The sequence below is a fragment of the Anomalospiza imberbis genome, chromosome 9 (genome assembly GCF_031753505.1).
Source record: "Anomalospiza imberbis isolate Cuckoo-Finch-1a 21T00152 chromosome 9, ASM3175350v1, whole genome shotgun sequence".
NCBI lineage: Eukaryota > Metazoa > Chordata > Aves > Passeriformes > Viduidae > Anomalospiza > Anomalospiza imberbis.
In genome coordinates this window covers 26,566,711-26,591,531 of record NC_089689.1, presented here as the reverse complement: position 1 = coordinate 26,591,531, position 24,821 = coordinate 26,566,711, and the positions used below count along the sequence as shown (strand labels likewise).

Below are 24,821 nucleotides of genomic sequence, written 5' to 3'. Positions count from 1 at the left end.
AGCAGGTCTCTAGAGGTCTGCCAGCTTTATGTATGTATTCCTTTGCTGAAAACAATCTGTGGGGTAGGCTTAATCTGGAAGAAAAAGGGGGAAAATAAGAACTTTTCTCTAGATTGGGTGCTTCCCTCATTTAACATTTCCCTGTTAAAAGGAATTTCAGTCTCCACGGCAGAGAAAGCAAGCACAAAGGAGCCACTTTCATCCTCCCTTTTAATCTAGAAGGGTTTCCCCAGCATGAAGACCGGGCATCAGCCACAGGAGGGAAGGAAGAGCCAAGGAGCAGCAAACTGATTCAGCAGCAAACCCAAGGCATAAATAAACACAGTGTGCAGGTGAGGCTGCTCCATGGAGGGAATCTGGTTTTTATAGACTAATTAAAAACTTCATTAGTGCCAGGTATCAAGTGTCCTGTTGTCACATTCAGCATCACCCTTTGGGAAAATGAAGCCCTTTTTGGCCTGTTGCTTTCCCATCTCTGTTTTTGTTTTCTTTCCCCACCTTCCTTTCTGTTTTTGTCCTTAAAACCTTCCCTGGTTCCCTGAATTGCTCCTGTTGGGGGTCTTGATTCCAACTCTCCAGACTGTTTTCCAGTTCCTCCAGTCAGCTTTCTGCAAAGCTGAATCCTCAGCCCAAATGTTACCGCCAGCTTTAACATCAAGGTAAAAGAACTGGACCCAGAGCTTTACACTTGGGTTCCTTTGAAACAAGCCGGGCAAAAACATCAACCATTAGAGGAAATTTATAGGAAAGTTTTCTGCTTGTGTGCAGCAACTCCGCGTCCCTGAAGTTACTTCCTAAATGAAAAATATTTGGCACAGCCAGACTGTATCTGACCTGTGTGGGAAACTTCTTTGGCCTGGTTCTCATTAGACCAGAAGTTCCTCATTTTCAGGAATTTTGCTTCTCACGTTACCCAAATAGAGAAAACACAGCCTGGCACCAGGAACAGGAAGCTGAAAATAAATAACTGCAGGTCTTGGTGTTGCAGCTCTGATGCAAAAGCTGTGTCATTCATTGATCCTGAACCCCTCCTGATGGTCCAGGATACACAAATTCAGTTACAGCTGTGCAGTTTGAAGCTATTTAAGTGGGAAATGGAGCTGATTGTTTGTAAGAAATTGAGAGTTTTCCCATTTTTTGCTACATCCTGGTCAACAAATGTTACATGTTACTGAGTATTATCTACACGATCACCACACATAGATCTGCTAGCTTCTGCCTCCAACACACCTGACTTTAACTTCCTACAAATAAAACTTCTGTGCTCAGCTGTTTGAGGACACCTTCAATGTGCACAGGCAAAACTGGTCTTGCACTGGCCCAAGCAAATAAAGCAGTGTTTAAGATATTCTTAAGAGAACCTGCAATTATCTTATTAAATTTATGGAGCTCAAAATCTCAAGTAAGTTTTGGGTGATTCTGCTAAGGGTCTACAGATGAAAAAGTATCTAGCAGGTCCAAGTAATAATAGTCAGTCCTTTTTTAGGTTAAGATATGAACACCATGCCTGGAATAGCCTTAATAACAGCTTATAGAGAACAAGACAACTTGTGGCACAAAAGAAATCAGGGAAAATATAGAGGAAAGAATTTGAATTTTCAGTAACTAGAAAGAATTTAAACAATAGTTTTTGCTTAGATTTATTCACACAATCATTCTGAACCCTGTTCCTTATAGAGAAAAAAAAAAGCCTTTAAAGGGAGTATTTAGTTTTATTTAGATAATTCATTACAAGTTTTTTTTTTTTTTTCACATTACAGTAAAAACAAGCACCATGTTTGCATCATGAGTGAGGTTTGGAAGGCTGAACGAGCTGCTCCTTGAACAGCAGAGGCAATAAACAGCACCTTTACCCTGGGGTTTTAGAAAATGCCCCAAATCACAGGATGACTGAGAAGATGGAAGTTACTGAAATCCATTTTGTATCCAGCTCTGGAATGCAGCAAAGGGAAATCACCTTGGCAAAACAGCTCTTGCCACAGGCTGGGCCCAGCTGCAGCAGACGTGGCTGATTTAGGGCTAACTAGAGTTTGCAATTATCCCCCAGGAATCCCCTCCCATGGACCAATTACCCATAATTACCAGTATTTCCAGCCAGCAGAGCACAGAGCTGCTCCTTTAAAAGGGTTATTTTCAACTGATTACACCTGAAGATCCACATCAGGGATTGAGCTAAACTGAGCTACAACAAACGGGCAGAAGAGAGAAACAGGTGATCAGCAAGGATGGAAAATACACAGAAGAGTAGAAGAAACTTTCCTTGCAACAAGCCCCCATGGATTTCCAGCAAGTCAGATTTCCAGCACCCATTCCATCATTGGTTCTTCCCTCCAGCAGCCCTGTTTGTGGAGTGGTGCCAGGGAGTCACCCAGTCAGCCCTCCTGCACTCCCCTCGCCACAGGAAGGGCTCCCAGTTCCCTTTCTCTCCACGGAGATGCAGGCACAGGAAGTTCTCCCTCGGGATCAAGCACAACACCTCACTTTTTATGGCTCTGTACAAAGGCAGGGACAGTGAGCGTGCCATCCTTGACTCCTGCTCGGGTCTCAGGTTTGTGCTTTAATGAGAAGACAAGGGCTCGCACGGCCCGGCGATACGGAGCGCTAATGAGGCGGGAACACAGATGAAAAGCTTCGCGCTCAATATTTTCAGCCAGTGGGTGATCAATCTGAAAACAGCAAAGTATAAAATTAGATCTTTACATTTAATAAGGAGGCCAGCTGATTGAAATTGGAGTTTGGTGCCTTTCAGTGTTTCTTCATTAATCAGCTTAGATTCAAGGAAATCTGCTTCCCATGACAAGTGTAACAGGAAGAGCAATTTAATTCCACCCTAGCAATTAAGGGACAAGGCAACGTGGTCAGTGGCAGGGAACATATCCCCACCTCCAGCTGGGTGACACTACTTTGCCATCACAACAGGAAACTAATCTGTGACAAGCTTTGGGTATCAAGCTCACTGCAATTATAAGCTATGCTGTAGTGTCTCCATAAAGCTCACTTTTGATCTGGCTGATATAAGGTACCTTGGATACTATTTTAAACTTGATTCCAACAGCAACTCTAAGACATGCCAAACACTTGGCAAGTCTGCCTGGTGCTATAAAGGGAAATGTGGGATCTCTGTCTGTAGAAGGAGGTGTAATTAAGAACTCAGAAAGGGATTTGCTAAATGTTAATTATGTAGTTATTGCTTCAACATGTGCCAAAACCTGTAATTCAGCACAGTTTAGGAAGAAATCCCCCACCCTTCAAGAAATGGTTTTAATTTCACTCCTGCCTTTTGTGATGGGGAATCTTCCATGCACTGCATGCAGGAGATTCCAGTGAGCTAGGAAGTATTCCTGCAAGTCCTTCACCACACAAGTTTTGCTACCCATCACTAAAAAGCCCCTTGGATCCACTCAGTCCCACCTTCCCTTCTCTCTTTTGTCAGCCTCTCAGGTGTCAGTGCAGCAACTGTGGCTTCCCTGCCTTTATAAGCAGTTCAACTGCTGTGCCCTCTGCTTGCACATGTGGTGGCTGCGGGTGTTTTCAGGTGAGTCCTGTCCAGAAGCAATTCTGCTTTACCCCATTCTGCTCATTTTAGCGTGGTACCAAAATCTTTATGTTCCACAGATTTAGACTTTACTGCCACTATAATTACCATGCATAGCTGTGCTTTCTAAGAATTAAGCTTGACTCACCAAAGGTGAGCTCCCACCTTTCTGAGGCATTCCTACAGCGAACCATCCTTCTATGCTGCTCCAGACTGGAAGCTGGAGAGGTGGTTCTCACAGCTAGCAAACACACAACTTTCAAACTCTTGAATGTTTATCACTTGACTTGTCATTGAAAGGATAATTAATGAATAAATTGAAAATTAAAATTATTATGGCATTTCATAGACCAAGCAAACTAGTTATTAAGCCTTACAGCAGAGCCTGGTTCATTTAGTTAAACATACCTGAGGGATCTGGTATTTATCACCACTTTATATACTGTCAACCTTGCCTCTCCGTTTTTGCTATAGATTTTAATTTACAAATATTTAATTAGGAAACACCCAAAAAGTACCACTGTTGCTTTCATAGCTGTTGAGTAGGACAAACTTCATGTTCTATTAATTTCCTCCTTGTACAGCCCAACTGCAGTGGCCACACGAGTAACCTGTTCACAGGTTATGGAAATGACAACAAATACACCTCACTCACAATTAGCAGGTTCACTTGGTTAACAACCAAAAACCATTACCAAAAATCATTATCTACCTTGCAAATGAAGTTACTTATAAATAGGGACATGCTGTGAATCCCTAAAAATAGGAACAGATCACCTGGCCTTGTCCCCACTCAGCAGGCAGGACCAGCTTGGCTGGAAGAGGTTTAACTTGTTCCCACAAGAAGGGATTTTTGGAACCACAGAACTGTACCTCTAATTCCAGGGCTGCACAGAGCAGCTTCCGAGCGTTCTTCCTGAAAGCCTCAGTCCTGGGGTCGCTCCTGACCTCGATGGAGGGCCTGTTGGAGTGCTCCCTGACGAAGGCTCGCCACTCCCTGTAGATGTCCTTGGCGAGGCCGGACACCTCCGGGTCAGGGTGCTTGCGCATCTTGTTCACCGTGTGACCTGGAAAACGGGAACAGCTCCTGTGGGACTGGCAGCTGGGGAAAAATACAACTGACACCGGTCAGATCGGATCGGTGCTAAAGCAGCCACACACCTTCTTAACTCGGGCAGTCTCAGCAAAACAACCAAAGCATTTGTGAAAAATGCATATTTTATGATTGGCTTTCGCAAATATTAAATTGAATACTATATGTATTATGTTATATTGATTAGAAGTGCTGTATTAACATTTTAATAGTATGGTAAATGTAGTTTTGTAGTTAAAATAGAGCCTGTGTATGTGGGGTTTTTTTACTAGCTCAAGCAAGAGATGAGATAATGAAGAAACTCTTCACACAGAGATGACAATGATGGGGGCCCATAAAGAATTACTGCCTCCTTATCGGAAAAGACAAACATTCTTCCACCTTCTCTCCGTCTGTATGGAACCACCAGGATTAAGGGGAAGAAGTTGACAAAAACCAGAAAAGTTCTTAATTTGCGAGGAATTTATGCATCATGTATGAGATGTATGAATATGCAACAGGCTACTGCTTTTAAAGGTTATTCCTTTGTTCACAAGGCATGCTTATCGGGCTGAAGTGCCCGAGAGCATCCGGACGTCCGTAATTCTTTGCTTTTTATTGTCTTGTAATTGTCCTAACTCTAAATTTTCATTACTCTAATTGTATTACTATTTTTATAACTATTTTATTATTATTAAACTTTTAAAATTTTAAAAAACCAAGTGATTGGCGTTTATAACAGCATTGACACAAACATAAACAGAAAATGACCAGGGTTTCAGCATGGAGCTTGAGAAATGAGCAAGGAATTGTGAAAATCACCTTCCCAAGTCCCCCAGCTGTGGAGCAACACTTATTTAACACAGGCTACGCTAGTTGTTTACACTGATCCTGGATCTGGTGAAGGTTTTTAAGTTTGGCCTACAAAAAGTGCTGGCTTTTAGCTGGGAACCCCGTTAAGGAAGCAGATGTTGCCGGTGATGGCTGTAGCATTTAAACATGGGAACACCACCATGACTCCAAGCAGAATCTTTCCCATCCAGAGGGCCTGGCAGTGCAGGAGAGGCTTTCCCCTGCGAGGAGACAAAGGGACCTCCCTGCTTCCAGAGGGGTGTTTTTCCCTGGCCAGGAGCGCTGTCGGCCAGGAGATGTCACTGTTAGGCTTCAGTGCCTCTTCCAGGCCGGCGCTATTCAGGCAGGCATTGGGAAAAATCCCGGGAAAAGCCTGAATAAACTGAACATGGCAAATGAAACGACAAGATCAGAAGGATGGGGAGAGGGGCAGATTGCAGCTCCCTTTCCAGGGCTCTGTGAACAGAGATCGGGCTGCTCTGGTGGCAAACACAGGCCGGGATGCTCTGGGACCATGTGGTCACCGTTATCCCTCCCCCAGGTCCTGTGGAGAAGAGGCAGGCATCGGGCTGTGCCATTTGCACGGAGCTGCCCATCTGCTGGGGATTCCTCAGCGTGAGGATGCAGGAAGCAGTTCTGGGCCACTCTGAGATTTTCTCACACCTTCAGGGGATTCAGCCAGATCAGATAAATGAGCACTGACAGCGGGAGAAAGAATAAACCACAGAGTTACCAAGGAGAGCTCTTCAAAGCTGTGACCACAAAAGGGGTGATGCCGTATTCCCTGGGAGGAATCAGAGGATAGCTGACTTTTTCAGTACCAGCTGTGAAAACTGCAGGCTTGATATCAACAATATTTCATTGCCAGCAATTTCTTCATTTCTTAAAAAGCTTCCAAACTAATCTCTAGTGTACTGACAAGCCAAGCAGACACAAGACAGCCTAATATTCACAGTTTAGATAGACCAGATGTACCTATTTTAGTGGAAAGTAACACTTCCTTGGAAGGTATCTTCTTCTTCAGCTCCTCCAAAGCTTCCATCAGGTTCTCTTTTGGTTGCCCAGGGAGTTCAAGTATAGACTTCCATCGTTTTATGTCTTCCACAACCACAACTCTCTGGGAAAGAGAAAAGCTCCTTATGAAAGTGGAATATTGTTCTGATAAGTAAGGACACCACCTTCATCTCAGCTAATGGGGCTGTTATCAATATATGAATTGTTGATCATGGCACAGAATATATGATGGGTACTTGCTTGGAATTAGAAAACTCCTGCAAATCAAGACTGAAATAACCAGCAAACAAAGTGAGAAACTTCACCCTGGTCTGCCAAACTCTGGGCACACAACAGCAAACTACTCCTAGAAGTGTTCTGAACTTAAGGAATCCATTGTATAAATGTTTCTAAATAGGAAAAGGGATTAAGAGGGAGGTGGCTAATTATCCTTAGAATCCAGCTCAGATTGACTACAGAAGTAAAACAATGCCAGTAAGGTGAGAAACAAAGCCTTAGGGAACACGAATGCAAACCCGAATACACTGCACAGTTGCTGTGTTTTTCACTGGTTTTGCCACAGACCTCGACGGAACAGACTGCCAGCAGTGCCAGTCTCTATTTTGGATGTGCAGCATCTTATCCAGCAGTGCAGCTCAGACAACTGCAGTGCTTTATGCACCATTCTTTTGATTTTTGCCACACTCGATGAACTTTTTGGTGCAGCAAACGTTCTGCTGCTGTGTTTCTACCAAGCAGGTGACCAAGAGGGGTTCAGCTCTCGTGCAGATCCCACGGAAGGGTTTTCCTTGCTGGAAAGGGATGAGAGCCAGCTGGAAATACTGAGGCTGGCGGTGTCACCGGGTGCCCAGCCTGACCCTGCACCACGCCGAGGTATAACCCACAGAACCCCTTCCAAGGCAGCAGAGCCCTCTGCACTGTACAGCCACTTCCCTGCTGGCATCCCAGCGCAGCGCTGCAGAGATTTCGGTGCAGAACCGCTCTTCTCACACCGCCGCCCCGCCCGTGCCGCAGCCGGTGCCGCGGGAGGCCGGGCCGGGCCGTGCCCCCGCTCCCTCCCACCGGTGACCTGCCTTGAGGGACTCGAGGGTGACCTGCCGGCAGACGCGGGGCCCGGGCGCGGCCCGGCGGGGGCTCTGCGGGGCGCGGGCGCAGCGCACCACGAACCGATCCATGTTCGCCCCGCCGCCTTCCCTCACGGAAGCCGCCAACGCGGCCCCGCCATTTCCGCCCGGTAGTTCCCTCCAGGGGCGAGGCCCTATGGGATGGCCGGGGGTACCCCGCGGTGCTGACTACACTTCCCAGCAGGCCTCGCGCGGGAGACGGCGCCGATGCCTCGCCCTTTCCGCACGGTAGTTTCCGCCGGGGGCGAGGCTCCATGGAGTGGGCGGGGATGCCCCGCGGCGCGGACTACACCTCCCAGCAAGCTCCGAGAGTGAGGCATCTCGCGAGAGCCTGCCGGCGGCCGGTGCCGGGGCGGCGGAGCGAAGATGGCGGTGCGGCGGGGAGGCCTCGCCGTCCTCCTCCTGCTCCTGCCGCTGTTCCTGGTGATCCAGGCGGGAGCCGCCTCGGGACAGCTCCCCGCCGCCTCCTCCGAGGCCTTCGACTCCGTGCTGGGCAACACGGCATCGTGTCACCGCGCCTGCCAGCTGACCTACCCCCTGCACACCTACCCCAAGGTACGGGCGGGCCCTTCCCCTCACCTCGGCCGCTTCCCTCCGCCTCCCCCGGGGCTGGCACGGCCCTTCCTTTGCCCCTCTCCCCCTGCAGCTCCGTCTCTTCCCTAAGGACACATACTTCTTTTTGTAAATAGATGGGTTGGCTGCCGATTGCCAGGGAAGCGCTGTTGTCAAAGTACAGCTTTGTCAGTGCTGGGGCTTTTGTGGGTTTTGGGCGTTTGGCTGCTCTTTTTTTTTTCTTCCTGTTCTCAAAAAGGCAGCTGTAATTTGACTTGGGCTGCTCCATATTTTGGGCACTCAAAGAGTGCTGTGTTCGTGGCAGGGCAGAGATCCTGACTCAGGGCGTCAGTGCAGCACTTGGGTGTTGAAGGGTGAAGCATAAATGATGACAAACAAATAGCTCGTCAGAGCCTTCATGGGAACTTTTTATCTCATGATAAAATACTGAAATTGTGTCTGATAGGAATTTAATTTCATCCCCCAGGGTTTGCTGTTGGTTCATGCTTGCACGCCTTTGAACTACGGGCTTAAATTTGGAAAATCCCAGATCACAAATCTCATATATCCTTGTTCTTTGTTGGCAATAAACTTCATTATCAGCTGCAGCTGTGTAGCAGGTGGAGCTCTTACCCCGTATTTGGGATTTCACAGGAAGGCAGCAGGCAAGTGGAGCAGTGCCAGGATCAGGTAACAGGGCTTTGTCTGCTTCCCCATGGAATTCAGTTGGCTTTTGTAGCTGGAAAGTAACAGGGAGTTGTGTGGAATATGAGTAAATTTACACAGCTTGTTTTGGTGTATTGCACTTTTGAATTTTGTTACTTTACTTTTTGAGTAAGAATTTTGTCATGTGTTGTTGGAGCTGTTCGCTAATACAGTCACATCTTTTACACATAGTGTTTGTTCTGTTTGTCACAAAACCGCTGGTGGAATTGAAAGAAATTTGTTTTAGTTGTGGGTGGAAAATAAGACAGACTTCACTGAGACTGTGATGGAAATATATCTGTACAGTCCATTTATCTGGATATCAAATTACAAAACGTTTTTTGCTACAGCACCACCCACCTTGTCAGTGTTAGATTTGAGTTTTGGTTTATATTCCTAATTTTCTACTCTTGTGCCTTTAAAGCAGATGAACTCAAAGGGTTTCAGTTCCAATGGCCAGGTCATTCACAGCAGGTTGTACAAGAGGTGTGGTGTGTTTGCTTGTTGTTAAATTAATTCAGAGCCCGTTCTGCACCTGTGCTGTTTGAGTGGCTGCTGGCTTTGAAGTTCTGATTCATGGGTCAGTGGCAGGGTGTGGTCAGTGGGACACTCCTGTCACAGAGGCTTCAATTCACATCCATCCCCCTGGAGCTGTGGACAGAAGAAATACTAGGTGTAGGATTTCTGTATTTGCCTAATTTTAATAGTTGGCAATGGGGAAGCACTTTTTCCCTTCAGTTCAATATAACAAATAAACATTTGTGTTTGTGGAGCTGGCAGTAGGCAGATAACCAGGATGTTATGTAGGACATCAGAAAAGAATCTCTTTTTTCTGATAGTTCTGTTGTAGCTCTGATTAGAATTATTAATCTGTTTAGATACATTATATTCCACTGTCAAAATTAGAGGATTTTGGTCCTTTCCTGCTGGGTTTTACCATTTAAGTTCTGAGAATGGAGATTTTCTACTCTTTTTAAGGTTAAACATCAATAAATCTTTTACAGCACTGTCTTAATTTCAAACACAGCACTTTCTAAAACATTCATTCTGCTTGTGAGTTGTGGGTCTGGAATTGCAAAACAGCATTTGCTGTTCCAGGTTTGCAGATAAATCCATGGGCTGTTAGTGCTGCTTGGCTCGGGTTTATTGCAGCTCATCCCGTTTCACCCTGGGCTGGGCTGTACGTCTGGTGGAGGGAAGGAGGACAAAAACACTCAACCAAACAACAGAAAAATGTTTTGTTTTCTGTCAATTTGTTGTGGACTGGAGGTTTGCAAGCCTCTCCTTGTGCCTCCCCAGGAAGAGGAGCTGTACGCCTGCCAGCGCGGCTGCCGACTCTTCTCCATCTGCCAGTTCGTGGACGACGGCGCCGATTTGAACCGCACCAAACAGGAATGTGACTCTGGTGAGCCCTCAGAGCCCTGCAGCATCCCATCAGCTGAACACATAGTGGAGGGGACAGCTGCAGTGTCTGAAAGGGTGGTGTTGAGTTGGCAGCATCCTTTCAATTGCTTTGGGTTTGTTTAACAGCTTCTTAAAGTCTATATGCAGGGTATATAAAAAAGTCATATGGGAAGGTGGTTGTCTGTGAGTTTCTCCTCAGTGTTGCTGTTTTCCTGAATTTCTTAAGTGTCATCAATGTCTGTAAATAAATTAGAAATAGTGCATTTTACTATAAACAGTTTGTCATAGAAAACACAAAATGCCTGGGGGAAAATCCAGGCAAATAACACTTGTCTTTTAATAATTCCCTGTGACAATCAGTCCCATTTGCCATTCCTGACAAATCTGTGTACAGAAGTGAATTGTTCAGTGGAGCAAGAGCAGAGATCTTGCTGTACCTTGTAACGTGTGGTCTGACCTACATCCTAAGCTTTTCCTGCAGCTAACCCCTTGGGAATGAGGTACATCTTTGTTTGGAATAGGCCTTTAAGTTGCTAATTCTCTCAGGCTATCTGTGTTAGAGCAAAGATGTAACAGCGAAGGTGAAATATAGAATCATTTCAGCTGGAGAAGACCTTTAAGATCAAGCCCAACCATTCCCCCAGCATTGCCAAGCCCACCACTAAACAATGTCCCCAAGTGCCACACCTTTATGTCTCTGCAGGGGTTGTGTGTGATACAGGCCAATTAATAGTGGATTTGGAATTGTATAGAACTTTGTTCCAGTAATATTGAGGAAGCCGAGTCACAGTTGTATTCAGAAAGGAAAGGTAGGAACTCTCCACCTTTGCCACCAATACAATTAAGCACCAGGCCAGCACTCAGGGGAGGCTTTTGTCCTCTCAGTAGCTCCTGAAAGCAAAAGAGCTTGTGGCCAGCTCAGGTAGGGAAGCAGAAAGCCTATCATGCAAAGATGCTAATGTGTTACAAAAGTGCAGTAAATACTCCAGCAATGGGCTAATGCTCCAGTCTGTCACACCGTGTAGCTGTGATACAGCCTGTCAGTGTAGCTGTCAAACCACACACGAAAGAGCGCCATAAAGCAGGGTAATGTGGCAATAGAGCACATGTAGAGTCATGAAGCAGTTGCTTATTTCTGGTTTAACTCTTCTTCCTGGGGCTGTTGTCTTTGCTGGCTTATGTTCTGTAATCTGCTGGTGGGGGCCCTGAGTGAGTGCTCTGTGCTTGGCAGATCCATCTTGGCTGCTCTGCTCAGTTCTGTCTCTGGTGCTTCCTGCAAACACTGACTCGGTGGCAGTTGTAGCACGGAATGGCTGCTCAGGTGCCACGAGCTGAGCACTCAAATGTTTAGCTGCTGCTGCCATGCTTCCTGCTAGCTTCTGAGTCCTTATGATGGTCCATTTGCTCCTCTGGAAAACTGAGAGCTCTCCTGTCCTCTGTGTTGCTTTTTGGTTGGATTCTTTAGTTCAGGTACTACTGAAACACTGTCCACCTAAGCTTTAGAATCATGCAGGAGAGCTGTGCCTGTGTATCATCTGCCTGATTTATCCATGGGCAGAATAAACTAAATTATTCTCTCCAAATAATTTAGTTTTCTTGGTCTTTGTGATCTCTAGTGAACAATTAATAGAAGCTCTCTCTAAAACAAAGAGTTAGCTTCATTTTTCGTAAGAAATTACTCCATAATACTTTCAGTGCAGTTTCTGTATTAGAAGGAAATGCTTCTTTGATTTTCCTGTGATACCATGGTTTCTGCTGTTACCTCAAAGGGATTTAATGGACCGATGGTCCCTCTGTTCTCTTTGGGATTCCATCTCTGTTCTCTGATGTTCTGTGTGATATGTAGAGGAAAGCTATAGTGGTGATGGGAGGATCAATGAGAGCTTGCATCCCTGAGCTCAGCCAGGGTAACATTGGTGATCATTTGCTCTGATTGCAGCCAGATTTCAACTCCCTGCTCTGTTGAAGCTCTGATTCTGTCATTAGACCTCGGAGCAAATGCTGCCCTGGGATTGTCATATCTTCCCCTGCAAATGGGATTGTCAACTGCTGCTTTGTTTCTGATCCAACTTACACTGAGAATGTTTTCTTAACTAAAATGCAGAATTTATCATCTCATTTGGGGAACTTCTCCCTTGCAGCCTGTACTGAAGCATACTCCCAATCTGATGAACAATATGCTTGCCATCTTGGATGCCAGAACCAGTTGCCATTTGCTGAGTTAAGGCAAGAGCAAGTAAGTAGGTGACATGTTTTTCAAATACCACCTACTTGTTTCTGTTCAGTGTGTGTTGTCTCTTTTTTAAATTTCTTCAAATGGAAAATAAATCTTCCTAAGGACTGAAATCTAGACATGAGGTGAGGAATGAGCAAGCATGTAACTTCTGTCCTTTTCATGTAAAAACAAATGGAAAAAATGTTAATGTTGTGCTTGCAGTTAATGTCCCTGATGCCACGAATTCATCTCCTCTTTCCTCTGACACTGGTGAGATCATTCTGGAGTGACATGATGGACTCGGCTCAGAGCTTCATAACATCCTCATGGACTTTCTACCTTCAAGCAGATGATGGCAAAATTGTCATATTCCAGGTACTTCCTTTTTTATTGAGATTAAGGTGTCCTGGTTGCTGACTTCAACTCTGCTTCTTTCAGCCAGAGAAAAGACCCTTAAGAGCACCATCAAAAGTGTTTAATTTTTCCTAGTGTTTGAATTTTAAAATTCAAAGAATGGAGCATGTCTTAAGGTTAATTTCTGTATTAGTTCTGAAAATGTAAATTATCAAAACTAGTGAAGGCTTTCTAGCAGGATCTCCTAACTCCTTATTTTGTTTCAGTCAAAGCCAGAAGTGCAGTATGTTCCACAGCTTGATCAGGAAACTGGAGATACAAAAGGATCCTTGTCACTGAGTAAAACAGCCTGTAAGTTGTTTTTTGTGCTTTGGAAGAGTAAATGCAAATGTTCCCTGTCATGCAAACTTTAAAAAATACATTACAGGTGGCACATGAAAGCAAACTTTTAGGAAGCTGCAATGTAATTATTTACTGTGTGGAGCGCACTGCGTACACTTGGCAGAGTGCGGTAGAAACCGAGCTCTGCTGCAAATGGAAGCCTGCAAGCTGGGGCTGTTTTAAAAGCTTCCTTTTATGCTGTCTGTACAGACAAAGTGTGTGGGCTGTGGGCTTTCCCTTCCCTTGCTCTCGTGCCCTCTCTTTGTGCTGTTGTGCCTCAGCAGACGGACGTCCAGGGAGCTCGCAGACGTTCCGGGGGCTCTTTGAGGAGCGAGCCAACGACAGCTTCTTCAAGTGTCTCTCCATGTACGTATGTCCTGGGCTGTCTGTGCCCCCTGGGGAGGGTAAAGGCCTTTCCTCTGGCTGTGCAGCCCTATTGGGAGGTCTCAAGGTATCCAAGTCTGCAGGCTCAGGATGCACAGCATCACAATTTTGTATCTGGCCATTAGTGCTGCTTTGCTGTGCTGGCCCCGTATTTTCTGCACGCTGTCCTGCCAACTTTGATTTTTCCTTTCCATTTCTAGTGAACAACATATTGATAATTTCCTGCACCGTTTTTTGAGTGTGTTCTGGGAACTGTTTAATCAGTACTGTGTTTTGCCTGTTCATTAGCTCTGGATGTGTTTTAGGGCAAAGCACTTTGTTTTGGGATTGTGTTGTGTAGCACACTGGTATTTCTTGTTTCCAGGCTGAAAATACTCAGTATGTATTTATTAAAGCTTTTTTTATTTTCTCCTTAAAAGTTCACACGTGAAGGATCAGTGAGTTGTCCTGCAGATGAGTAACAGAAAAATCTGGTTTTAAATCTGTAAACAGGAGGATTCTTAGGGCCCCGTAACAGAATCCTGCAAGTCTTTTGTGATATCAAACAGGCATTAGAGTACCCAGGAGTCTGCAGTGGGCTGTGTAGCTGGAAGGGCCAGAGACTAATGAATTGGCAGGAAAGGCAGTCAGAAATGAGCCAGATTTTTTAGAGGTCCATTGTCTTGTATTCAGTCTTTGAAATCTATCAACATTCTTCTCATTTCAGAAATTCCAGTTGGATTTTAACCACTACACTCGTCCTGTCAGTGCTGGTGCTGCTCTGGATTTGTTGTGCAACTGTAGCTACAGCTGTAGAGCAGTATGTTCCATCTGAGGTACTGCATTTCAGAACTACAGTATTTGGAATTTTTCATTATACTGCTTTCATGTTACAGCTGTCCAGAGACTAAGTAATATTTGGGGGAGGTTCAGTTAAGGAGGGTTTTCTTATTTGCCATCCATGGCTGTGGATGGCAAACCGATTTTGTTTATTTAATGATGGTTCTATAGCTGAGCATTCTTGCTCATTCCTGTGGCTCACAGGAGCTCTGAGCCTTATTCAGACACGATGTCTTTTGGTTTGTAGTGCTGTACTCCCAACAACCTTCAGGGTGCTCTGAACACATGGAGGCTGATTCTCATTTCTCTGGGAATGAAGCTATTCCGAGGGTTGGGTGGTGTAGGGGGGACCCAGTATGGGTTTAATGCAGGAGGATCAGTAGTGAGAACAGAGTGACAGCAGTTATTGGTGAGTGCAGAGTCTCATGGAGGGGAACAGGCATTCTCCCAGTGTCCAGAGAGTCCTGACTCAGTCTTAGCACACCAAAGGAGCTGTTACACAAACACTGTATCTGCCCTTGTTCTGGCAGATTTCATACATTTCTTCTGGATGCAAGTCTAGTTCCAGCCCTGGATTTCAGATGTCACAGAAAGCCTTGTGTTGCAGGGCTGCAGCCATCAGAACCTGGAATGCAGCTGCATAACGAAATTAATTTTATTCACAGTATGGAGAGTCTTTGTCTTAAAGTACCTTGTTTAAATATTTCAGAAGCTGAGCATCTATGGAGATTTGGAATACATGAATGAGCAAAAACTCAACAGATACCCACCCTCTGCACTTGTTGTGGTTAGATGCAAGACTGAGGAACATGAAGAAGCAGGACCTCTTCCTACAAAAGTCAATCTGGATCAATCTGCAATTTAAATCCATTGGATCTGATAGACTAATTCTAACAGAGCTAGAAACTCCTGATTGATTGTGGTGGTTCCTCAGATGAGAAGCTTAGCAGCCAGTCTTTAAATGCAAATAAAGTTGCAAAATCAACAAATGTCATGGGATTTTGTTTTCAGCTAGTAGAGAAGATTCAGACATTCAGACATGAATTTGTTTGTTTCCAGGTATAATCACTTTTCACTGGTGTTTGCTATTGTGTCTTTTTGCTTACAGAAGTTGTAAGCGTGCTTTCCATACTTCTGCCAGGACACTTTCAAACTTACTTGTATGTTCTAGGATGTAATGTGTACAGTCAGAGTTAGCTTTGTAAAGGTATAAGACATTTTAAGTAGGCAGGACATGCCTTTCTAGTGTTGCACTTTCTGTTGTAGTTAAGAGAAAATATTATAAAATTACCTGCTGAATTTTTTTGTACTTGTTAATGTCCATGCACAAACAACCCTGTCTTCAAAAATAGAAATATATTTTTTCTACGGTGTGGCAATATTCAAGGTGGAAAGCATTTGTGAGGTACTGTAAGCTAGAACTCAGCTTGTGAAAGATGGAAATGTGTTAAATTTACAGACATATCCCTTCACATGCAGAACATTACATGGTCTGTTATTTTGTCAAACTTTAGCCTTTAAGTCTTAAATTGCTTGTAAAGTTAGCACCTGTGTTTTCTGAAAACTTCTACTTTCTGTTCTTGATTAACTATTCTGGTCTTGTAACTTCATTTACAGAAACAAGTTGATTCCTGAGAAATGAGAGCAGACAAATAAAATTGACTGTATAAAAAATTATGACTGTATAGCTTTTTGCTATGGTTAATTATTGACCACAACAGGCTCAGTGTGAAAGCCTGTCTGTAGCCTTCCTCATGGGAAATGTGACCTGATTTTGGTGTGATTTACTAACAGCAACAATGAACAATGTTGCTCATGTCTAACCTATTTTTTGTGGATCTTATTATATGCTGGTTCCCACAGTGCTGGCAAGTTGGGGGTGTTGGTGGTTTATTTTAGGGTGTCTAAGTGAATGCTGGCTAGAACACACAGTCTTCAATTCACTCTAATTTTTTTGTTGATTAGATAGAATTTCCTCGAAGGTTTAAAAAAATGTAACGAAGAACTGTGGAGATTCTGGGTGATACAGGGATGTATTCCCTTACTTAAACCTGGCTCAGGGGTCCTTCCCAACTTGTCTGTGAGCAGGTGGTTGTGTGACTGCAGCTGATGGAGCCTTTCAGGGGCCATCAGGCAGGAATGTGCAGACCCCAGCCCAGCAGTGTGGCTGTCAGGAGCTTTCAGATCGTTGAGGATGTTTGTTTGAAGCAGGTTTCTATCAGCCTGCAGGAACTGCAATCTCAAGTCTTAAATTATCGGTACCTCTTCATGCTGAACTCTTCAGTGGGACAGCCCAGAACTTTGGGTGCCAGCAGCCTTGCCCTCTGTGTAGGTGTCATTGCAGGGGCCTTGCTGTGAGAAGGGACAGGGTGGTGTTGGGGGACGCCCTTCACTGGGCAGGGACAGGAGATGCCTCTGTCAGTGATGCTGCAGCCACATTTCTGCTGGCACAGGCAAAGCCCAGCACGGCCCCGCTCTGCTGGGGGTGCCAGAGCTCAGATGTGATACCTGCAGCCCTGTTCAGCAATCACTCTGCTACTGCTGGCTTTACTTCAGGGATTAGTGCCCATCTTAGCACTGTGGTGTTTGGGATTTCCAGAAGAGACTGCAGCAATCCCCTTTTTTCTTACTGAATAGCCTATGGAAATGTTTGCAAGTCTGTTTAAATGTTTTCCTTTACCATTACACGTGGTTGCAGAGGGAGCAGCTCTGTGCACATGTGGCTCTTTGCCTGTTCCAGCATGGACAGTACAACCTCTGTTAGGCTGCTGACTTGATTTCATAAAACTTTCTCTTCAAAACTCCATTGCTTGCAGCCCTGGGCTCGAGTTAAGCAAACAACTTGTGCTTTCATTGGGTGTTTTGTCTTTTGTTTGCTGTTTAATGGCATTTCAGCTGAGTGATCTGTGCAGTGCAGCCAGTGATTCAGCAATGTGCTCTTGGTCACAGAGAGCTCTGTGCCTGTGGCACTGGCGCTTGGCACTGCTGTATCCAGAGCGAGCCAGAGCCTGAGGAATTTGGTGAGTGTTGTACTTGTAAACTTGTCAAAAGATCTTCCCTCAGTAAAATCAAATAGCAAGTAATTGAACTGTTTCTCAAGATTTCTAATCTAAATGGACTCTTTAAGCTGTCTTGGCATTTGGCTTTGCAAAATATCATTTCCTTTTCATTTTTTGTTAAATGTTTGACTTACTGACATCTCCATCTTCAGAGGCTGCAATTTGGGTTTGATCTCTGCTCAAAACCACTGTTTAAATGAACGGCCTTAAATTATTGAAATTGCAGGAGGAAAGCATTTTATATTCTCTTTAGGCATGTGTTCAACTGAACCTGCATTGGGTTTAGAATGAAATCTAAATCTGGACACAAATGAGGTGACCCTCTTAAGTGTGTGCAATTCACTGCTGGCAGAAATAGCCAAGGTACATTTGGGGGAAATTGGGGGATTTTTAGGTGCTAGAATTAACAACAGCCTTCTGTCATACTGGATACCCTGATATCTGTTGCCTCTTCAGCTTTTCTGATATTTGTCTTTTTTTTTTTTAACTTCAGAAGGGTTTGCTTATGTTTCTTACATCGCTGCCATAGACTCATTTTTCTGAACTCTAAGCAGTCTTTGATGTGGGGTAACTGCTCTAAAATCCAACTGCCTGGTTGGCTACAGCTGAGCTTGATAATCCTGGAGCAGGAAACAGATGGTGGTAGATGTCAGGTTGTAGAATCATCACATTTTTTAGCTTGAAAAAGACCTCCAAGAATGAGTCCAACCATTTCCCCAGTACTGCCAATGCCACCGGTAACCCATGTCCCCAAGTGCCACATCCACATGGCTTTAGGGGAGTTGCTCCACCACTGCCCTGGGCAGCCTGATCCAATGCCTGACAACTCTTCCAGTAAAGATTATTTTTTTTCTGCTATCCAATCTAAACCTCCTCTGGTAGAATTTGAGGCTGTTTCCTCTTGTCCTGTTGCTTGTTAGTTGGGAGGAAAAGAGCCTGACCCCACCTGGCTCCAACCTCTTTTCAGGGAGTTACAGAGAGTGAGAAGGTCCCTCCTGAGCCTCCTTTTCTCCAGGCTGAGCCTCCCACCAGCTCCCTCAGCTGTTTCTCATCACACTTGTGCTCCAGAGCCTTCCCCAGCTCTGTTGCCCTTCTCTGGACATCTCTTACAGACATTTGTCTCCAAGGGTGGGTTGACTCCACATTTTAAACTCTTCACTGTAGATTGTTTTGCAGGGTATGCACAGCTGGCCTGCTTTACCTGGCTCTTACACGGGGCTGTTAGCAAACTCCCAATCACCTAATAAGCTTCATGAAGGCTCAAAATAGTCCTGTATCAAGTCTGATTAGAAACTGAAACTTCTTCTTTAAAGAGCAAGAGATCCAGAATTTAAGATCTGCTTAGTCTGACATTTTTCCACATTGCAGCAGCTGCCCAGACTTGCAGACTGTTTGCTACTTGGTATTGGATATTTTCACCCAAAATCCTTCTTGAAACTGGAGTTTTCTAGCACCACCTTTAGTAGTAATGTATTCCTGTGAGCAGATTCTGTTTTGGACAAATTGGTGCTGCTGTACTGGAGGAGGAGCTCCTACAAGAGTGTGTTTAATTCCGGCTGGTCTGGGCAGGGTTGGAGATGCCCTGGCTATGAAGGGTGTATTAACTCAGGATATTGGGGGGTGGGCTTCCGTGTGGGGATGGAGAGGGAAGTTGGAGCTGTAGTGCTTTCTCCATGTCAGGCATTACGTGGTGCTTTGAGTCAATTCAAGGCAATGCCAGCTCAGAGACAATCTGGCTGCCAGCCTCTCTTCCACAGCCCTGGTGGGACTGTCTTGCTTGGAGAGGAGTTGTGGCCTGTGGGGTGGCAACAATTTGGAAGCACTTGAGTCCTGTGGATCCTCTTGCAAGAATAACACAGGCTCCTCAAAAACTTGATGCTTTTTTCCCCAATACCCCTATGGAAAAGCTGCCTGCTCATGAAATTTCATCCTTGAAGCTGTAAAACTCCTCTCTGAGGGAGCTGTGCTGAGACCTGCAGCCAGTTTAGAAGGCTCCAATGTATTTGTAAGTTCATGTTTGCTGCAGGCTGAGCTGCTAAGCCTTCCTGCAGGTCTGGAAATTCAAGCACTCAAGTAAAAAAGGACCCTGGAGGATTTCCTGTGCCTGTGCTCACTGCCCAAGCAAGGAAGCTGTTCCAGATGGTTGTATCCTGCACAGCTCTCCTGAGATCTCATCATCTGGCAGGAGCCTGGGCTGGTGCTGCCACAAGGACAGTGTGGCAGCTCTGTCTTGGGAAGGAGGTGTGGAGAAAGGAGACTTCCAGGAACATGAGACTTTAATTTCCTTCAAACTCTACTTTGAAGGGGTTTTCCATGACCAGCACAAGGGTAAATGCAGTCAGCATGAGCTAGGGGTGAGTGCTCGTCTTCCAAGCTGTCAGCAGGGCTTCAGCTTCCTAAATCTCTGTTTGCTCTGAGCTGTCCAATGCCCTGTTGCAAAACCATGTTTGAGACAAGAAGAATGAGAGAGGTTGTTGTTGGCTTTCACTGGGGGCTGGAGCAGAGGCTCAGCACTGCCCTGCCAGGCCCCTCCTGTCTGTCAGGTGCTCTCCTGCCTCTGTTGGATTTGTATCCTGGTAACTTCGCTTGTGCTCAGGTGCAGAGAACTCCCTGCGGTCCCTGGAGCTCTGGGAAGCATGAACAAAACTCATCCCCAGGTACAGTTCTTCAGAAAAATCCTACATACAGCTGTTCCCTGAAGTACATGTGTTCTTGCCAGTGCTGTTTGCCTGACCTCTTTATCACTGCTTTCTCTGAGATTCTGAGTTATTTCTACCTACCTTGATACAAAAGAGTTGATATAAAGTGCTGGACTTGGTTAGTGTTTGTTTTACAAATGGGTAATTAAGGTTTAAAAAGGGATATGATTGATTGTTTTGGGAATTAAAGGTGGGCCATGTTTTCACCGAGGCAATTTTTGCTTGTATGTAACAATAATGGAGTACATGAGGTATTCCTGGGTAAGATGGGAGAACTAGAAAGGTGAAGTTTGTGTGGCTGTGGGATTCTGTAAATCCCTATTATCCCTTTCCTTCTAGAGAGACGGTGATGTAGCTACTTTTGGTTCAACACAGTCCTTCTCTGGAGAAAGAGGTAATGAATAAAATGCAGAGTTCTATAATTAAGGTATAAATCAATGGAAACTATCAATGTAATATAAAATACAAGCACTATTTATGGTCTGTTTGGACTGATTTTCCCTCTTTTCTGCATAGTGAAATGTCCAGACTATAAAATGAATTAACTTCAGCTGTTCTGTGTTGGCCTGGAGCTGGCAGTCATATGTATAGTGGTATCATAGGTGATCCTTGTCTGTCACAGAAAGGCTCATAATGAGCTTGCTGTGTCCTTTCCCTATGTCTCAATAGCCAAACTTCAGCAAATTTTGCCCATACTCTGAAGGATGAGGTGAGATCAAACAGAACCAAATAGCAAGCCTGTGGATCAGCTTGCAACATTTCATCACCACCATTATTTTATACTCAAGTCTGTTTGTAATTGTTGTGCTTTGTAGTCAGAGGTGTTTTGTAGACACAGACATGTGTCTACACCATTTCTGTAATTCACCATTTCTCTTCTGAGCTGAAATCTTCTCTGTTTGGCTCCTGCGTGAGCATGACAGAGGGGGAGGTTGCTGGAATCAGGATCCTTTTGCTGTTGAGCAAAGGCTGTCCCTTCCCTTGAGTTTGAACACTAAAACAACTAAGTAAACACAAAGCACAGCTAAGACAATACTAACTTAAAAGTTCTTTCAGTTCCTGAAAGCTTTTTAAAATTCTAATTAAAGATTTTAAAGTTCAGATATACCAAAATCAATTATACAGGCAGCATTGTCTTCAGTGACTGGTTACATGTTTCTGAGATGACCACACCAATATTTTTTTGCTATTGGTCAGGGAATATGAAGGAATGGAGGAAAATACCCTGTTGGTTTAGAGGCAAAGCTGCAGGTGCAGGTTGCTGAGGTGAAGGCAGGTGCCTGGCGTGGCTACCATTGTGTTGCAGTGACTGTGGGTTTGGCCTTCAGTTTCTGCAGTTGGTTTGATTTATGTACCCGACTTTCTGAAAGCTGGAGTCCCTGGAAGGTTGCTGTGCCCTGGAGACGTTGTTAGGGAGGGAAAGGGCAGCTCTTCGGTTCCTTCTCACCGTTCTGTGCTGGTAATCCAGCCTCATTCCATGGGAGTGTGAGTCCTGCTTGGGGCAGACAGCCTGAAGTGCTGTAAAATGAAATCTTACCTCTTGGGGAGTTTTGTTATGGGCTCTGGGAGGGCACTTTCCCCAGCCTTACACCATCCTGCCCTGTGTTTCAGTGTCTCTGCTGTCCCACAGGGGTGGGCAGGGGGTTGGCCTTCATCCTTCTGCATCTGAGCCCACAGGACGAGCTCCATGGAGCTGTGGGGTTTGTGCCATTCGACCCCAGTGCTCTGTAGCAGCGGCACAAGTTCTTCCACACTGCAAGCAGCAAAATTCCCTCTGAGGCGGTGTTTGGTGGTGGAGTTTGGCTCTTTAAACTCAACCATCAACCCCTACCCCCAGCAGCCCCCAGCAGCCTCGCATGCAGAAACCCCAAAACGTCAGCCTCGTGTCCCTGCACTGTTCCCCTCTGAAACACCCCAGAGCCTTCCCGAGTCCCTCACTCTCTCTTTTGCCTCCCCCAGGCCGCTGCCATCCATGTGGTGCCTGCACTGGCTGCACACAGAGGCGCCTCTGCATCTCTGCCGTGGCACTGCTCGTCCTTGCGGCCACCGTGGCCTCGGTGGTGGCAGCCCTGGCACTCCTGCCACGGGCACCAGGTTGTATCCCAAGAGTGGTTGTTTTTTTGGTAAGGGAGGCAGAAATGGTGCTGCATGAGCAGAGCTGCACCAGCTTTGCTCAGCCCAAATGGCCACCAGCCATTCCCTGGCTCTGCTGTCCTGCTCCGTAGGGCTGGGATAACTCTGGGTAGCACTGTCATACTTAAGGCTACTGGTGTGGTTTTCAGATTCTGCCATGAACCTACCAGAAATTAATCCTGGCCCCTGGTTATTTCCAGAACAAAAAGTTAATTTCAGAAACCCCGCTTTACTTCCCTTGATCAATTCCTTGTATCACAAAAATGCTGGAAAATAAAGGATTTCTTGCTTTCCCCTCAGTGAACCGCCTCTGCACAGCCCCTAATAACAGGACAGGCTTCTTGTGTGACGACAGAGTGACTTGTGTCCCAGCCAGCTGGGTCTGTGACAGACTCAGCAACTGCAGGAACGGAGAGGATGAGCAGGAGCAGCTCTGTGGTGAGTGGTTTTGTTGTGAGCATCCCCCCTGCACTGGTCTTCCAGTTGTGAGACAGCAGCCAGGGTTCCTCTAACCCTGCTCTGTGCTTCTGGCTGCCTCCGTGGGCAGATAGGCCTGGTAGAGCCTTTGTAGGGCAGGTGCTGAGAGATGGCACTGCCCAAAACCTGGCAGGAATGCCAGGAATTAAAGACCCCAAGCTCGTCTGACCTTCCCAGGGGTTTTTTTTTGTTAACCATGATGTAGTTTTCCTCCATCAGTGAAGCTGTATGCCTAGATGGGTAATTTATTGTTCAATCACCCTGGGGGAAAAACTAAATAAAGCAGAAACCTGGGGCAGAGCTTCCCCATTGGTTCATGTTCATTGGATACTGCAGGGGAGGTGTCCTGGCAGCAGCCTTTGGTGCATGCCATCCCTGTTTTTGCTGGTGTGTCTGTGCCTGGGGGAGTTTTGCAGTTCTGTGTGTGTGCCCTTGCAGGTGACTTGCCCCACAGCCTGCCAGGATACCTGGTTTTCTACTGCAGTAACCCCAGATCCTGGGTTTATGCTGACCAGAGGTGTAACGGGATGAACGAGTGCGGGGACTGCTCTGACGAGACGTGGGGCTGTAAGTCTGTCTGCTGGCTCCTGTCTTTTCTGCTGGTGGGTTGCAACAGCTTCTACAGGTGTGGTGCTCGTGGATGCTGCTGGAAATGCCCGGAGGCTGGCACCCACCGCTGAAACACAAAATAGCTGGGTTAGGGTGTGAGTGTGAACCATGCAGGCTCGGTCCCCCTGGCTGCCGAGGCTTCTGCATCAAAGCCTGGTGCCACCAGAGAGAGGAAAGGCTCTATGCTTTGCTCCCAGTCTCAGAAATTGCTCTTCCTCCGTGGCTTGCTGATGTGGAGCAGTTTCATCAGGATGTGTGGCTGCAGTTAGTAGTAACCATTCAAACTGGCCTCTGGTAGCTGGTCAGCAGATGGGTGGATCTCCAAGCTGTGCAGGAGCTGAGTCTTGCTAAAACGAGCAGCAGATTTGCTCCTAAGTCACCCCCATGGTTTTGGATCAAAAAAAAAAGGGGGGGGGAAAGAAGTTACAGTTAGTTTTCCCCCCCAGGTTGGCCTCTGTGCCGTGAAGGTCATTGCAATGTCACACTCTGGTTGTGACAAGTAGCACCAAGCCTGTGCCTGCTTTGGTGGGCTCACAGTCACAGGATTGTGACCAGCGGCTTTTCTGCTGGGGGTATGAAAGGATTTTAGCCGTGGAAGGAAGGAGGGAGGGGCTCAGTGCAGCAGAAGCAATTCAGCTCCCTGTTTTGTGTCCTTCCCAGCGGCCGCCTGCCCCCCGTGCGGGCAGGAGTGGTGGAGCTGCAGCCCTGTGCGCTTCGAGTTCTGCTCCTGCATCCCCAGGAGGCTGTGCCGGGATGGAGCCCAGCACTGCCTGGACTGGTCCGACGAGTTCGTCTGCACAGCCTGAATCCTGGCGCCCGTCCCTGCCGGGGACAGCAGGGTGCTTCCCACTCGTCACCCTGCAGCCTCGGGGTCCCGCCGTGCCACCTGCTTGGGAAGCTCCAGCCCAAGCCAGTCCTCCCCAGCAGCGCAGTGACACCGAACAGGGACCGGGGGCGTGTGGCAGCCCTCAGCTGGACACTGGCTGCGGGACAGCTGCCATGTGAAGGTGACCCCTCCTTCCTGGGCAGCACTGACTCCATGCTGGGCTGGAGATGCTGCACCAGCCACGGCTGGCACAGCCCTGGGCCAGGGCTCCTGCCCTGGGCATCCTGGGGCCTCTGCAGGCAGCCACACTGAGAGCCGCCCCAGGAGCGGAGCTGAGTGAGGTGAGGTGAGGTGAGGTGAGGTGAGCACACCTTCGTAGTCCTGATCTCCACTGGCAGGAGGAGCAGCTTCTGTTTGTGTTCGGAGCATGTCCGCAGATGGTTTCAGCAGTGACTTTGAGGGCTCTGTGTTGATGCTCTTGGGACACTTCCTTGGGAATGCTGTGCGGGGAGTGGCACCATGGGGAGATGCTGCTCAGGCCACCTCCTGCTCTCTTCTCAAACCATGAAGGCCAGCACAGAGAGTGTAATGGCATGGAAAACTGGAG

General features: G+C 46.4%; 3 protein-coding genes across 5 annotated transcripts; 2 read left to right on the top strand and 1 right to left on the bottom strand.

The window, feature by feature from the left end:
• Positions 1 to 1,692: 1,692 nt before the first annotated feature.
• Positions 1,693 to 7,769, bottom strand: TCEANC2 (transcription elongation factor A N-terminal and central domain containing 2). Its single transcript, XM_068198814.1, has 4 exons — positions 7,543 to 7,769; positions 6,435 to 6,572; positions 4,409 to 4,602; positions 1,693 to 2,666 (listed from the first exon to the last, which is right to left on the bottom strand). The coding sequence occupies exons 1-4, from the start codon at positions 7,646 to 7,648 to the stop codon at positions 2,478 to 2,480; spliced, it is 627 nt and encodes a 208-aa protein (XP_068054915.1). The 5' UTR covers positions 7,649 to 7,769; the 3' UTR covers positions 1,693 to 2,477.
• A 158-nt stretch (positions 7,770 to 7,927) lies between these two features.
• On the top strand, positions 7,928 to 15,400 carry TMEM59 (transmembrane protein 59). 3 transcript variants are annotated; one of them, XM_068198813.1, is made up of 8 exons: positions 7,928 to 8,152; positions 10,154 to 10,259; positions 12,400 to 12,494; positions 12,696 to 12,848; positions 13,094 to 13,178; positions 13,490 to 13,574; positions 14,299 to 14,407; positions 15,019 to 15,255. In XM_068198813.1, exons 1-8 carry the CDS (start codon positions 7,964 to 7,966, stop codon positions 15,109 to 15,111), a joined length of 915 nt encoding a protein of 304 aa, XP_068054914.1. In that variant the 5' UTR covers positions 7,928 to 7,963; the 3' UTR covers positions 15,112 to 15,255. The 3 variants fall into 3 exon arrangements, with proteins under 3 accessions (XP_068054914.1, XP_068054913.1, XP_068054912.1); XM_068198812.1 differs by having other exon boundaries at positions 7,930 to 8,152; positions 13,493 to 13,574; positions 15,121 to 15,400; XM_068198811.1 differs by having other exon boundaries at positions 7,930 to 8,152; positions 15,121 to 15,400.
• A 684-nt stretch (positions 15,401 to 16,084) lies between these two features.
• LDLRAD1 (low density lipoprotein receptor class A domain containing 1) lies at positions 16,085 to 24,335 on the top strand. Its single transcript, XM_068198815.1, has 6 exons — positions 16,085 to 20,127; positions 20,509 to 20,563; positions 22,129 to 22,263; positions 22,603 to 22,740; positions 23,218 to 23,346; positions 24,049 to 24,335. Exons 1-6 carry the CDS (start codon positions 20,107 to 20,109, stop codon positions 24,192 to 24,194), a joined length of 624 nt encoding a protein of 207 aa, XP_068054916.1. The 5' UTR covers positions 16,085 to 20,106; the 3' UTR covers positions 24,195 to 24,335.
• Positions 24,336 to 24,821: the final 486 nt, after the last annotated feature.